The following is a 13,009-nucleotide window of genomic DNA, read 5'->3' on the forward strand; positions in this document are numbered from 1 at the left end:
CAATAGGGCATTGCACATACACACAGGGCATTACACACAGCAAAACACACGGGGCATTACATATACACACTTGCTCACATTAATCAATACATTTGTGTCACCATACACATTCAAAACTGTATAGATCCTGTGGCACAGTAGGGGTTAATCACTGCTCTAACATCTGCAGAGTTTACTTCCTGTCACAGCAGAAAGTTCACGTTCCAGAGCCACGGCTGGGTTGCCCAGAGAAAGAGAGCTTGCACTGAGCATGTGCGAAGAGTTTCCAAGCAGCCAGGACGCTTCCCCTAGTCAGCTCCTGCGCTCTGAGGAGTTGCTCATCCGTTCTGTGGCTGGACGAGCACCATAGCTGTCTCTGTCCGTGACAGTAGCTTAATTTCCACTCGCCCCCCACACAGTTTTCACTCGCAATTTGCAAGGGGGCGAGTGGAAGTTTTGAGCCCTGCTGTAGTATTGTACTTTAAGGAGCTGTTTTAATCCTCCATGCGTATACTAGGTCTTGTCCACTATGCCTGGTAATGATTCTTATATTTTGCTGGTAGCCAAGTTTTGTGTCCACAGTGGGTTCTACCGTTGACACTCGGCCATACACAGATGCAAGCATGTGTTTATGTGAACATTCCATTGCCAGTTGTAGATTGCTGTAGACTAACAACTTTGAGCATTTCCTGTTGTGTGTAATGTGGAAATCAAAAGTGTTCCAAGATGCATACAACAAAGTGAATAATCAATGCCATCTACTGCACAGTGCTAATTGTCTGGCTTTGTTTTGTTATGTCAAGCTTGTATAAAACAATTGTGGGACATGCATTTTACCTCCCTAGATAATAAAAAAATATTCTTCATTTCAATAAATGTCTATAGATTTCATTGTTTTCATTAAGTGAAGAGCTCTATACTAAATGACAGCTTGATGGAGGGCAGGGTGATTCAAGACTATGGACACTGTAGTTACATATCATACATTCTCGTAAACATTTATGATTTCAGTGAAAGATTTTTTGGCAGGAAATGACTTTTGAAGATCATGATAAGCTCAGTTCCTGTGTGACATGTCATGTTATTCCTACATGTATTTTCTCATGATTGGGGTCAGCAGTTTTTCAATGTGTGAGGATTAATCTTTCTGGGAATAATTGCATGTTAAAGTGGTAAGAATTTGATATTTTTGTTTCATGTTGATTGATACTCTCGTGATTTATGTTGCCTGACACGTTGACTGATCTCTTACACAGGGGGTTACTTTAATACTGATATGCCGTGTCCCAGAGGGGAGATCTTGATTGGTGGACCTAATGTTACAATGGGGTATTACAAGAATGAGCGGAAGACAAAGGAGGACTATTGTGTGGATAAAAATGGTCAGCGCTGGTTTTGTACTGGGGATATTGGCGAATTCCACCCTGATGGCTGCTTAAAAATCATTGGTAAGAACAGGAGCTCCTGAATGTGACCTTCATTGAAAAATAGGTCTGTGACAAAGAGCGAGATCTATGGAAGGGACTCCCAATGCTGGGATACTGGGTTAAAGGGTTTTTCTTCTTTTTTTTTTTTGTAAACCAGCAACTGCAGTGAGGATAAGAATTACTAGAGAATGTACAATGTACCCGTTGTGTCATACCCATGTAGTATTTTTTAATTTTTCAGTAGAAGAGCCATAGTTACCATTAGCTTTACTGAGCACCTACAATAACTTCCCTTATTGCATCTGATGTATCCAGAGTTTGTGTGACCTGACAAATCCTTTCTCTACTCAGTCAGTGAGGAAAGATGAGCAAGGTGTTGATCCTCTCAGTCCATTGAACAAGACACAGTGGCAGGTTGCGATACATCAAGCCATAGCCTTGTATATATCTCTGTCCATCTTTATTGGGGAGACATCTGCCTGTCTATGGCTCGCCTTACTTCATACTGTTCTGCAGACGCAGTTTAGATCTGTAGTAGGCAGACTGCAGTTTGTTAGGATATACTGGGACATTTTAATTCTTTAAACGGCTGTATTGCCACCACTTGCCTTACCCTGATACCCTGAAGTTGGTAAAGGAAAATGATATTGCCTCTTTCGTCAAAGAGGTAATTTTCTTTTGTTTCTGCATGAAATATTAACTGCTGGCTTATTACTATTACTATTGGTTATTTGCGGAAATGTTTAAGGTACCATTTCCAAAGTTACTCTTCAATGCCTGTTAACTTATTAGGCTTCCCAGTAGTCTATGTACTCCCAAAGAAGTAAAGCAAATTTCTCCTATAATCTAACAGCTCTTTAGTACTTTGATAATGGTAGATGATTCGTATAATTTGTAGGTCGTACTGGTCGTTTACTAACAGAAGTGTCTATTTACCACTCTGACCCAGAGTTACTAAGCTCTTGTGTTTCCCCTCTTTGCAGCTGTTATGCTTACAGTAAAAGTCCAGACAAGAAGCTAAATACACATCTGAAATACATGTATGTTTACTGTTTTACCAGCCAGAGGATTTGTAATTCTCTTCAGCCAATCTTATTTACACATATTTTTCTCACTGTACTGTTAGGTGACTCACGTAGTTCTTGACTCATCTTTCTGGTTCAGCACTTCAGCTTCTTAGGTCACCTCCAACTTCTTCATTGGACAGTGAATGTCCACCATCACTGCTGTCCAGTCACCCAGGAAGTTATGCTAAAGTAGAACTGAAGCCACAGGCTGGTTATAATCCCGGTCAGCTCTTTTGCCTTCTGTCCCACATTGGGGAGATTTCCCTTTTACTTTGTTAGGGAAGGGAGGGAAATCCTGGTGGTCCGCAGGGTCCCCAGAAGTAGTGTCCCCATTGGAATTATTTTCCATCTGTTCCTGTTCTGGTGACAACACAAAATTCTGGATTTTCTTTCACTTTCAATGATGAGGGTCCCCAGGACATAGAGGGTGAATGTCATTAACAGAGACACAAACAGCAATTTAAATAAAAAACCTGACCGGCGAGTTCTCTCCACTCCGAAATGAAATCCACGGCTATTAAGGAAAAAAAGTTTTGGCTTCAGTTGCACCTTAAATCAGAGTCCTGCTACTATCAGAGATGTGTTTTACTTGGATGGATGGCCAAAATTACAGATGCTTTCAGTTAAGACATTGTTTCATGCCGATCGGTTTTCAAACAAATTCTGTGTCTGGAAGCACAACTCCAGATATTTTTTTTTCTTTTGTTTTTGGATAGATTGGGGAAGAGTTACATTTTTTGCCAGGTTTTTTATTTCTGTCTGAGATTTTCCTTCACTTCCAGTCTGTGATTACTTTGCAACCAATGGGACACTGGGCATCACCGAGACAGGTAGTCATTGACAGCAATAAAAACATTGTCAAGTGTAATAGTTTCTTTGTTTACTAAAAATGTGTTTTATGTTGTTGTCCATATTGGAGAGATCACTTCCTGTCCTGACGGGAGGAAGGCGAAATCTCCCCAATAGGGCCACAAATGGCAATACAAACTTGACAGAGGTTGTAACTATTTCCTGCTCTATCAGATGCAAAATAAAAAGTTATGGCTTTTAATGCTATGAAGCAAGATTGTGTAGATGGGTAAAGGCAGAATGTAGGAGCTACCAAAGACCAAATGGTTCCCACTAATCGACGTAATTAGAGAGTCCAGATGGAACACATATTTGTTTAATCAATGGTCAAAAAAAAAAAAAAGCTTCTTTTCTATTTAATCACAAAGGTTATTAAACCCCCAAAAAGGGCCCCAATCACATATTGTGACAAATGCCTTGCGCTTACACAATGGCTTCCTAAATTGTGTGGACTATTGTTGACATCTGGGTCTACACACCTGCCGTTTACAATTTATTTTCAGGTTGGAAAATATGAATCTTAACTGTTAACATTGAAAAGAGGCAAAATATTGTTTGAAGGCAAAAGAATACATTGTTTTATACTTCCTACCATTACAGCACACTGGAGAAACTGCCTGCCTGCAAGGGGCAGGAAACCGAGACTTAATAAATTTACGTCAGGTCATCGCCTCTTCTGTTTTCTGTCCATCAGAAGGAGGCTACCATGGGGACACCAAGTGGGAGATCCTTGTAGCTCCATTCTAGGTGACTTCCTTCTAGTCGGTCTCACTTCCTCTTGACAGGTGAACCTTGTGGGGAGCAGTAGCTCTTCAGAGTCCCAGCTAGACGATAGGATTGGAAGTCGGGATGTACAGGGACCTAGTTTATGAGATGCACCAATATAAAGCAATAACTTGTAATGCATATAAAGCCTGTACATTCATGGACTAAGTTCAGTTTTGATCCAAGTAATGCCTTTATTGGGTATAATTGCCAGGTAACCATTGTTTAATGTATGCATTAGAGTACAATAATGTAATCTTCTTATGGGCTTTATATCAATGTAAGGCTGGTTTGGGCAGTATTTGTCATATTTAGTAGTGATCTCATTGTACAATACAGTGAAAGTTTATATAGCACTTATTTCCGTCTCAAATTAATGAACCTGTAATATCTCTCAGCTTTTGCTCCCACATTGGATATATCCAAGAGTTTTATTAATCTTGGTCTAAGTTGATAAAATATACATTCCTAATATATTCTTGGTCTTCTTATTACAGCAGCATTATAGTGTTGCTCAAATGTAATATTGTCCTAATCCTGTTCTTTAGACCGGAAGAAAGACCTGGTGAAGCTCCAAGCAGGGGAATATGTTTCACTTGGGAAAGTGGAAGCTGCCTTGAAGAACCTCCCCATTGTAGATAACATCTGTGCATATGCAAACAGGTAAGTGCAACCACCTAACCTGCCAAATTTATTTGTTCTCTGGAGCTGCTAAATGTTCGCTTAGCATTCCTATTTTTGTAAGACTAATATTGTATGCAGATATATAGCTAGCAGTGCAGGGGTGATATGTAGAGACTCAGATTGCCTATTGCACAATAGGGGTACCAGTTAACGCTAAACACAAGTTAAGCAGCTAAATACACAGATGAAGTAAATAGAGAGACAGAGAGAGAGATATGATTCTTATTAATGAGTTGTATTTAAAGAGCATGAAAGCCAAACTTTTTTTTTTTTCTGGTTTTACTTTTCTTTTGGGTCACTAATGTAGTCACTAATGTATTTCTATGACCCAAAGTCAGCATATAGTGGGCTACTTCCTACTATCTGCTGCAGCCGGGAAGGATCGTATTTTCTGATACACCCGGCTGCCTGATTGACAGCTGGCTCTGTCTCCCTAGAGCCATGTGGGCCCACCCCCTCCTCTGTCTGTCAATCCAGTGAGCACTGGAGGAACAGGGAGGAGTGGAGGAATTCCTGGGGGGGAGCGGTGACTGACAGTCTCTCCTCTGCAGGGAGGAGACCGTGATCTGAGATGACCCACATCGACTGTAAGTCTTGGGAAGAGTATGTTTTACTCTCCCAATACTTCTCCTTTAATGTTGCCTTTTATATGTGCCTAGAGTTCAGCTTTTAAGACCCAGTCGGGCGTATTTACCGCGAGGCAAAGTAGGCGTTTGCCTAGGGCGGCACCTTCCTGGGGGGCGGCCGTACCCAGTCACATGTCTGGAAGAGGCTACATTTTCTTCATCCCTTTTTATTAAGACCAGGGCATATGGAATGAAAATATTAAAGTAAATAATGGAGTAGCAGAGTATGGAATTCATTTTGTAAATGTTTAAAGGAGAACTATGGGGTCAGTGTTTTTCCCCATAGTTCTCCTTAGGGTAACGGGAGGACACAAACTAGCGTCCTCCCGTTACCCTAAGCTCAGTAGCTCGCGGTATACTGAGACGCCGGAGCGGATCCCGACTTAGACGTCGGGATCCGCCCAGCTGTGTGAGTGACAGCTGGCTCTGCCTATCTAGAGGCAGAGCCAGCTGTACCCGCCCCGTCTGTTCCGCCAGTCAGCGCTGGCAGATCGGAGCGGGGAGAGGGGAATCCAGCCCCTCCCCCTGTCACGGCAGAGAGCCAAGACAGGATCGACATGTGAGCTAACCCGGTATGTGTTCGCTCACCTCCCGATCTACTGAGCCGACCTGTGACAGTCTCATTGTCACAGGTCGGCTAGAACTAAGAGATGAGTGGAAATCACTCATCTCATAGTTCTCCTTTAATTAACAAAAACAAAAAATGCTTCATGTAGGAAGTAGACATAACATGATGTTGGTGTGTCACAATGAACAGAAAGTCTTATCTACATCTGATTGTCAAAAAGTGGCTGTGTTTTAATAACACAGGGGAGCCTTGAGTTCTGTTATGGGGGTGACTTTAGAAGTTCTGATACGGTGACATGTTATTTTTTTTCTAATATGAATATAGTACATGTTCACCCCAACCTCCTGTTAAAGGGCAATTTGACCCACCAATTTGATGTATTCCAAAGCAGTTACTTTTATGGCATGCCAACTGTCAAGGTTGCCAGTGTGCAACCAATCTTTCAAGTCCTCAAATGGATGGTGTCACAGCTGATCACATGTGCGCCATCATGGCAACCGCAATCCAAATAGAGGCTAAGATGGCAGCTTCCTTGGCCGTAAGATAGGAGGATGTAGTTCCGCTTTAAGGTGAGAGGCTCGGGCAGTATGGGCTACAGTTATCCGTTAGGAGGGAAAGTTACTCTTTAGACGACATGTAATAATCCTTTTAATAAACTTTTTTCTAACTTTCAGACCCCTTGTTTAGAGCTGCCTGTCTTTTTAATACATTATCCAAAGTGGGAAAATGGATTAATCGTAATTAATAAAATTGTTAATGGGACAAATTTAATAGATTATAGACTTAAATGTCAGAGAATGAACCTAGGAAAACTCTTTAAAAACTCTGAAATGGTTTTGTGCAGAATAGGCAACTTTGTGCAATAGAATGTTGCTAAAAAGTGATCAGATATTGCCAAGTTATTGGAAGGACAATAGCTTGGATGGTTAAACAGATTGAAGCCAAATTATAACTTGAACTGACATTCACATTGCAGTGACGGCTTCCGTGCACTCTGTCACGACTTCCACAATGTCTGGCAGCAAGCTGCTTGTATACTTCCCGTCTTCTGTCTGGGAGAAGACTCCTCACACAGTGCTGGGTGAGAAGTGTATCAGCAGCTTAGTGACTCGCTCTGGTTGTATCGGAGAACTCACAAGACCCATCACTGCTGTGACTGTGACCTTTTATGTCGCTTCCCTTGTCAGCACACAGTCAACATGTAGGAATACTGCTCTGTCTGTGCAGTCCTTCTCTGGACAGGGTATTTTTTTTCTGCACACTTAGTGGCTCTCCACATGGCAGTGCCAAGTCCTGCCACTTGCTCATTCTAGCTTGTCAATCCATTATGAAATAGGAGCTTTTGGACGCACCTAACCTCCAATACCAAATGGTGGGGAAACTGGGAGGTTTTGAGCAGCACTAAACCATGATGATTCTCTAGCATTCTCATATGTGGCTCCATAACACCAGATTTGTTTAAAAGATCATATACTATAGCATGCATTTTTACCTGTGTTGACACTTGTTTTTAGAAGCATTGCAGTGCAGTTTTGAAGGTCTCCATTAAGCCAATTTAAAAACCAGGAGCCATTGTCCATACTTGTGGTTTCACCTTGCCTTCATGGAAAAATATGAGGAATCCGGTTGCTAGGGGCCACATCTCCACTTTTCTCAAGGTTTCCTCCTGTTTATAGATGAGCCATCTGGTCTGACCATATAGAAGCAGATGTCTCACTGAGAACATCGGCAGGTTTAGACATCTGCCCATCCTTTCCTCCATTCACCAGAGTACCAAGACACACCACAATCTTCTTGCCAGCTTAGCCAATATGTAGATGCTGCTTGTTTAGTGAAAAGCTTTAAGGTGCCCATACACTGCACGTGCAGTGTGAATGAAGATGTGCAACTGTTTCTACTGTACGGTCGCACATCTTTTGTCTAAGGAGCATGCTAGAAAACCAGCCGAAATTCTTACGATTTTCGGCTGGTCTGAATGATAACCGGGAGACAAATGCCGAACGGGCCTGTGTGCGCACGCACACACTGCCCGTTCAGCATTGCGGTCATCGCAAGCCCGATCTGCCTGTCCAAGATGGGCAGATCGTATGTTTTTTTAAATTACTTTACAACCATCGCAAGACTACGGTCTTGCGATGGATGTAAAGTGTATGGGCACCCAAGTCTGTTCCTCCAGTCAGCGTTGGAGGATCGGAGAGGGGAGGGGGGAATCCCTATGAGGAACTGAGACTGATTGTCACTGCTCTCTGCAGGTAGGTAGATGATCGGGAAGTGGGCGAGCGGCGATTCAATATAGCCGACCTGTGACAGTTTCAATGTCACATGTCGGCTCTAACTATGAGGATGAGTGTAATTCATTCAGCCCATAGTTCTCCTTTTAACTTCTGAGTTTTGTGTCACTTTAATGGTCTACCCTTCACCTTTTCATTGTAGGAAAACAATGAATATTGTGGAAATAATTGGTTATTTTCTAATCTTGTTAAAAGCATCTGTTACGTTTTTCTATTGTATTTTTTTTGACCTGGTTAGTGTATCATTCGTTGCAAACATCTGGCTTAAAATATCATTATCCAGGAGACTGGTAGAAGAAAATACATTTTGGGGTAGATTCCAGTTAGAAACCATAATATTGTGTATATATACAGCTTAAAGTTTTTGTTTTTTTTGTCCCAATGATCATTTTTAACAAGCTGGTTGGTCATTACTCACAAGCAGTCATAATTTCCATTGAGTTTATGTCTGGGTTATTTCCACACTGTAATTCTCCAGAACTGGGCTCTGTTCACATGTTAACATTGCATTATCTTTCTACTCTTTGCAGGTTCTGACTAATTTCTGTTAGTTTGCAAAGTGTATTGTGTTTCGCCCCTTTCTAGGATGTTGGCTTATATACCCACTATTTATTTATAGATGGATATAGGATTACTGGTCCTTTTCATTTACAGACACGTTCTTCCTTTTCAGTGATCAGTCTTATGTAATCGGCTTTGTGGTGCCAAACCAGAAGGAGCTCTTGATGATAGCTGAGCAGAACAGAGTGCTAGGAAGCTTTGAGTCTTTGTGCAATAATCCAACAATGGAAAAGGAAGTCCTTAGAGTGTTGGCAGAATCTCCTGCAGCAGGTAAGCAGATATTACTTCCCTAGGATCTGTGCAGAGTCAAACTGACTTCCTTATTACATACATTACTGCATTATTGAGGAATTTTGGAGCTCTTCAGTCTAGTTAATGAACCAACTGGAACCCGTGGCTTATTCACACCAAGCTGTATTTTGTGGTGGTTAATATTGTAATACACACGGCTTACCCAGTGAAGTGCCTCAAATTCTTCCACGGTGCCTAAAATCCCCAAAGCCTCCTGCTGTAGCAGTCTCCTATGGCTCTTTCCACCTCTAGGATGTGAGAGTACCCTTTCGATCCCATTAAAGAAAGAGGAATCCATTACTCCCCCGTGCACATTCTAGGCTCCATAGAAATGCTCTCCTAGTCCAGGGCAAAGATGCCTTGTGCTGCATCCAACACATTATATATTGCATTTAGAACAAAGAATTACATGAATAACATTCTTTGTACCACAATTAATAAATTCGCCTCTCCTGTCACTGCTGACTGCACCTCCTTTTAATTTTCCTATAAATATCACAGTATCTGCAGGTCCCTAGGCTGCATTTATATGATCTCTACACAGACAACAAAGCCCCACTCTTCCTGGTATCAGGATCTACAGATGGACAAGGGGACAATATGGAACCTAAAGTAGGAACTTTGTTAGGGTATTGCCCATAGCAATCACCTTCATTTTCTTTTAGCCTGGATTTATTGAAATGTACTAACCCGTATGACCATCATGTGCATTCTGTAGTGGTACAGTATTTGTGAGTAAGTACCATTATACTGAGCTAAACTCAGAGCAAACTGCGATACATCAAAATGAAACATTATTTAAATCTTAATGTTAAGCAGATATTAAAGAGACACAATAATGCAGCTGTTGTATTCATTAATAAAATATTAAATGTATATTTTTTTTAATGCAAATAGCGTGAGTACCTACATTTCACCTTTGCAGCAGAGCTCGGGCTGGTATATGACGAGATAGCACATGAAGGCAATGAGGTGTGCTGCATGTGACTGTGAGGGTGACGAGATGAGTTAGTCTGCTGCTTGTCCTTCACTGGCCACTCACACACAGGATGAGGGTGGGATAAGATCTGTAAGTGGTTACTGAAGCAGAGTGATCAGATCCCCCTGCACTGCCAGAATGATCTATACAGTCTAATAAGCCTGTGTAAATCTTGGGACTTAAGGGACAGAAATGCAAATCCTACAACACCTATATGGGTATTTCCTCTGTGTATTTAGCCGTTTTTTGTTCAACATTATGCACTGTAAATAAATGTGTTTTTATCATTGTATGTAAATTAATTTCTTGCAGCCACCCTTGAGAAGTTTGAGATCCCAGCAAAGATTCGCCTTGTTGCTGAGCCTTGGACTCCTGAGACTGGATTGGTGACTGATGCCTTTAAATTGAAGCGCAAGGAGCTGAAAAGTCATTATCAGGATGACATAGAGAGGATGTATGGGGGGAAATAAAGCCCAGGACCTTTTTGCCCCTTTCAGAACAACTAGTCACTTCCTGTAGTGCTTGCAGACCTGGCTGCAGCAGATGGGACCAGCAGCCGTCCTACAGCTGGGACCTGAGATCAATGGAAAAGCTTGAATATAACCTACATTGAACTTGTTACCAAACCACAGGGAAAATTACATTTACATTGAAAAGACTTGTGTCCATTTGTTTTAGCAGATAGTGGGGTACTCTGCAGATTCCAGTATTTAAGGCTGTCATATAACCGTACTTTTGATTTCCCCTGTGCACCCTAGTAGTGCTCCTGTAACGAATGGTTTTTCAGAATGCCTGAACTAAAGCAGTCTCTGCTGTGGAATTCTATGAAATTGAGAAATCTACCTCTGTGAATCTTTCCTTCCAGATGTCCATCTTTCCAAATCACCCTGGAACAGAGGTAGTATTCAGAGGTGCCCTTGTTTAAAGCAGCAGCCACTATGTTCCATTTTATGTTCTCCTTTGTTCATGTCATTTACATGCAACACCTCCTTGAAGCCAATACTCGTATCACAATTGTTTTATTAGCTGCTCCAGACATAGAGATGGTTGGAGAGTAGGACCTTGCACACTGGGGGTCAGACAAGGTTGCTGGAAGAAACAAAAATGAGGACAAAGGAATCTTATCCATTCAATAGGAAAACGTTTCATGATTTTAACATGAAACAGTTTAATTGGCGTGTGATTCTTTTTATTTCAGCAAAAGTCCTATGTGTAAGATTAGAAAACTGATCTTTGTCAACTGGCTTGACTGAAACTGGCTACACACATGACAGTCTTATTGTGCGGTCTCCTTTGCCAACAACGGTGTAGTGAGATGCACTATTTTATTGTATATACAGAGGGGGGAATTTATCAAAACTGGAGCAGACAATATCTGGAGCAGCCGTGCATGGCAACCAATCAGTTTCTCTCTTCAATTTGTGCAGTTAAGATTTGAAAATGAGAGAAGCTGATTGGTTGCCACAGACAGCTGCTCCAGATTCAGTTTGCTCTAGTTTTGATGAATTCCCTTCATTATGTTAAATGTAATATTAAAGCAGGCCATCAAACTACACAGTTGCTGGTATACCTGAAGGAGATTGTCCAGAGATTGTAATGTGTATGGCCAGTTTCACACTAGCAGTATCAAAAGGAGACTTGTGTCATATCCACCTGCCTTACATGTCCTTCAAAGGTTTAGTCCTACCTTATCCACAAGTCATAGCTTTTACGTGGTCGATATGTAATACTTCAAGAGCCATTTTAATACTGTATTAATGTGAACAAGTAGCTTAGTAGTTTATATAAAGAGCAGAAGAAATCATCTGCCCAAATCTATTGACATTTGCTGAAATGTCTCACCCTATTCTAACTGCACCATGTAATTTTGAATGTAGATGACCTGACCACTTCATGACAGCTTGCTGTAGTCAAAAGGAGCCATACACCATGAGATCAGGTTACTCAACCACTACAGATGGACCTACACATGGCAGAATTTTAATGATCTACATGTTTAGTGGCTGTCCCAACCAATGTATCGGTTCGATGACCACGTGTACTAATGGATGTGGCCGTCATGTCACAGCATTATTATACAACATATTGGTACTTTTAATGAATGTGGATTCACGGTTGTGTACGTTTAATCCCGTTAACAAGGTTATTGCTGACAAATTAGGTTCAACACAGCCTTGTATGTTGTAAATATTCAACTGTTGTAGTCCATTACTGACGCTACTCATTTTGATTTGATAGCATTTCAGATATAACCGACAAAACTCTTAAAGTGAACGAAATCCAGTTACTTTTATAAAAGTACAAGTTGGTTTTCGTTAGTGGTCAGCCGCAGGGAAGGAAATGTAACCAAAGTCCAATGCTAGCTCCATTCAATTAAAGTTTGTTACAGGTAATGGGAACCCTCTGTTTCCATACAAGATGCGCGAATGTTTTTCCTTTCATCACACTACATGTATCTGCATACTGTGTACAAGATAGATCAAACCTCTTTCCCTTTGTCTTGTTGTCTGTGGACTGCTGCTTTAAATAAATTAATACACTTTAGAGAACTGCAAGTTGACAAGAACATTAATATGAAGCCTTCATTAGTCACCGATAGCTCTTTACATTGGCAAATTGATTTGTTTGGTCATCCTATTGCTTAAAGCAAACTGTATATGTTCATTATCCCATGCATATAGACTGCATTTTCCTTGATAGTACACCCTGCGTGTTATGCATACACAGAATTGCAGCATCTCAGCACGCAGCAGAAAATGGTGCTGGGCAGATGCTGGCCCATGCTGTGTGTGCATTTCAGCCATATTTATCGTAGAGCTAAGTGCAGGTTATATACGTCTCCAGCACTGTGCCACTTCCTTGGCAGTACTGTGACCCTGAGAAGATTCATCAATTTGCCACCCTGCAAGAACACCATGTTCT

General features: G+C 41.3%; 1 protein-coding gene across 2 annotated transcripts in view; it reads left to right on the forward strand.

Moving 5' to 3' along the window:
* Nucleotides 1-10,925, forward strand: part of ACSL3 (acyl-CoA synthetase long-chain family member 3) — a 43,304-nt gene extending 32,379 nt beyond the window's left edge. For both annotated transcript variants that reach the window (XM_018573543.1, XM_018573542.1), the window contains 4 exons: nt 1,236-1,427; nt 4,636-4,750; nt 8,930-9,087; nt 10,400-10,925. In XM_018573543.1, the coding sequence (XP_018429045.1) occupies nt 1,236-1,427; nt 4,636-4,750; nt 8,930-9,087; nt 10,400-10,557 (623 nt within the window). In that variant the 3' untranslated portion in view covers nt 10,558-10,925. The remainder of the gene's footprint in view (nt 1-1,235; nt 1,428-4,635; nt 4,751-8,929; nt 9,088-10,399) is intronic.
* The last annotated feature ends 2,084 nt before the right edge of the window (nt 10,926-13,009 follow it).

Source organism: Nanorana parkeri, unplaced genomic scaffold (genome assembly GCF_000935625.1).
Source record: "Nanorana parkeri isolate BGI_ZX_2015 unplaced genomic scaffold, ASM93562v1 scaffold2420, whole genome shotgun sequence".
Classification (NCBI taxonomy): domain Eukaryota; kingdom Metazoa; phylum Chordata; class Amphibia; order Anura; family Dicroglossidae; genus Nanorana; species Nanorana parkeri.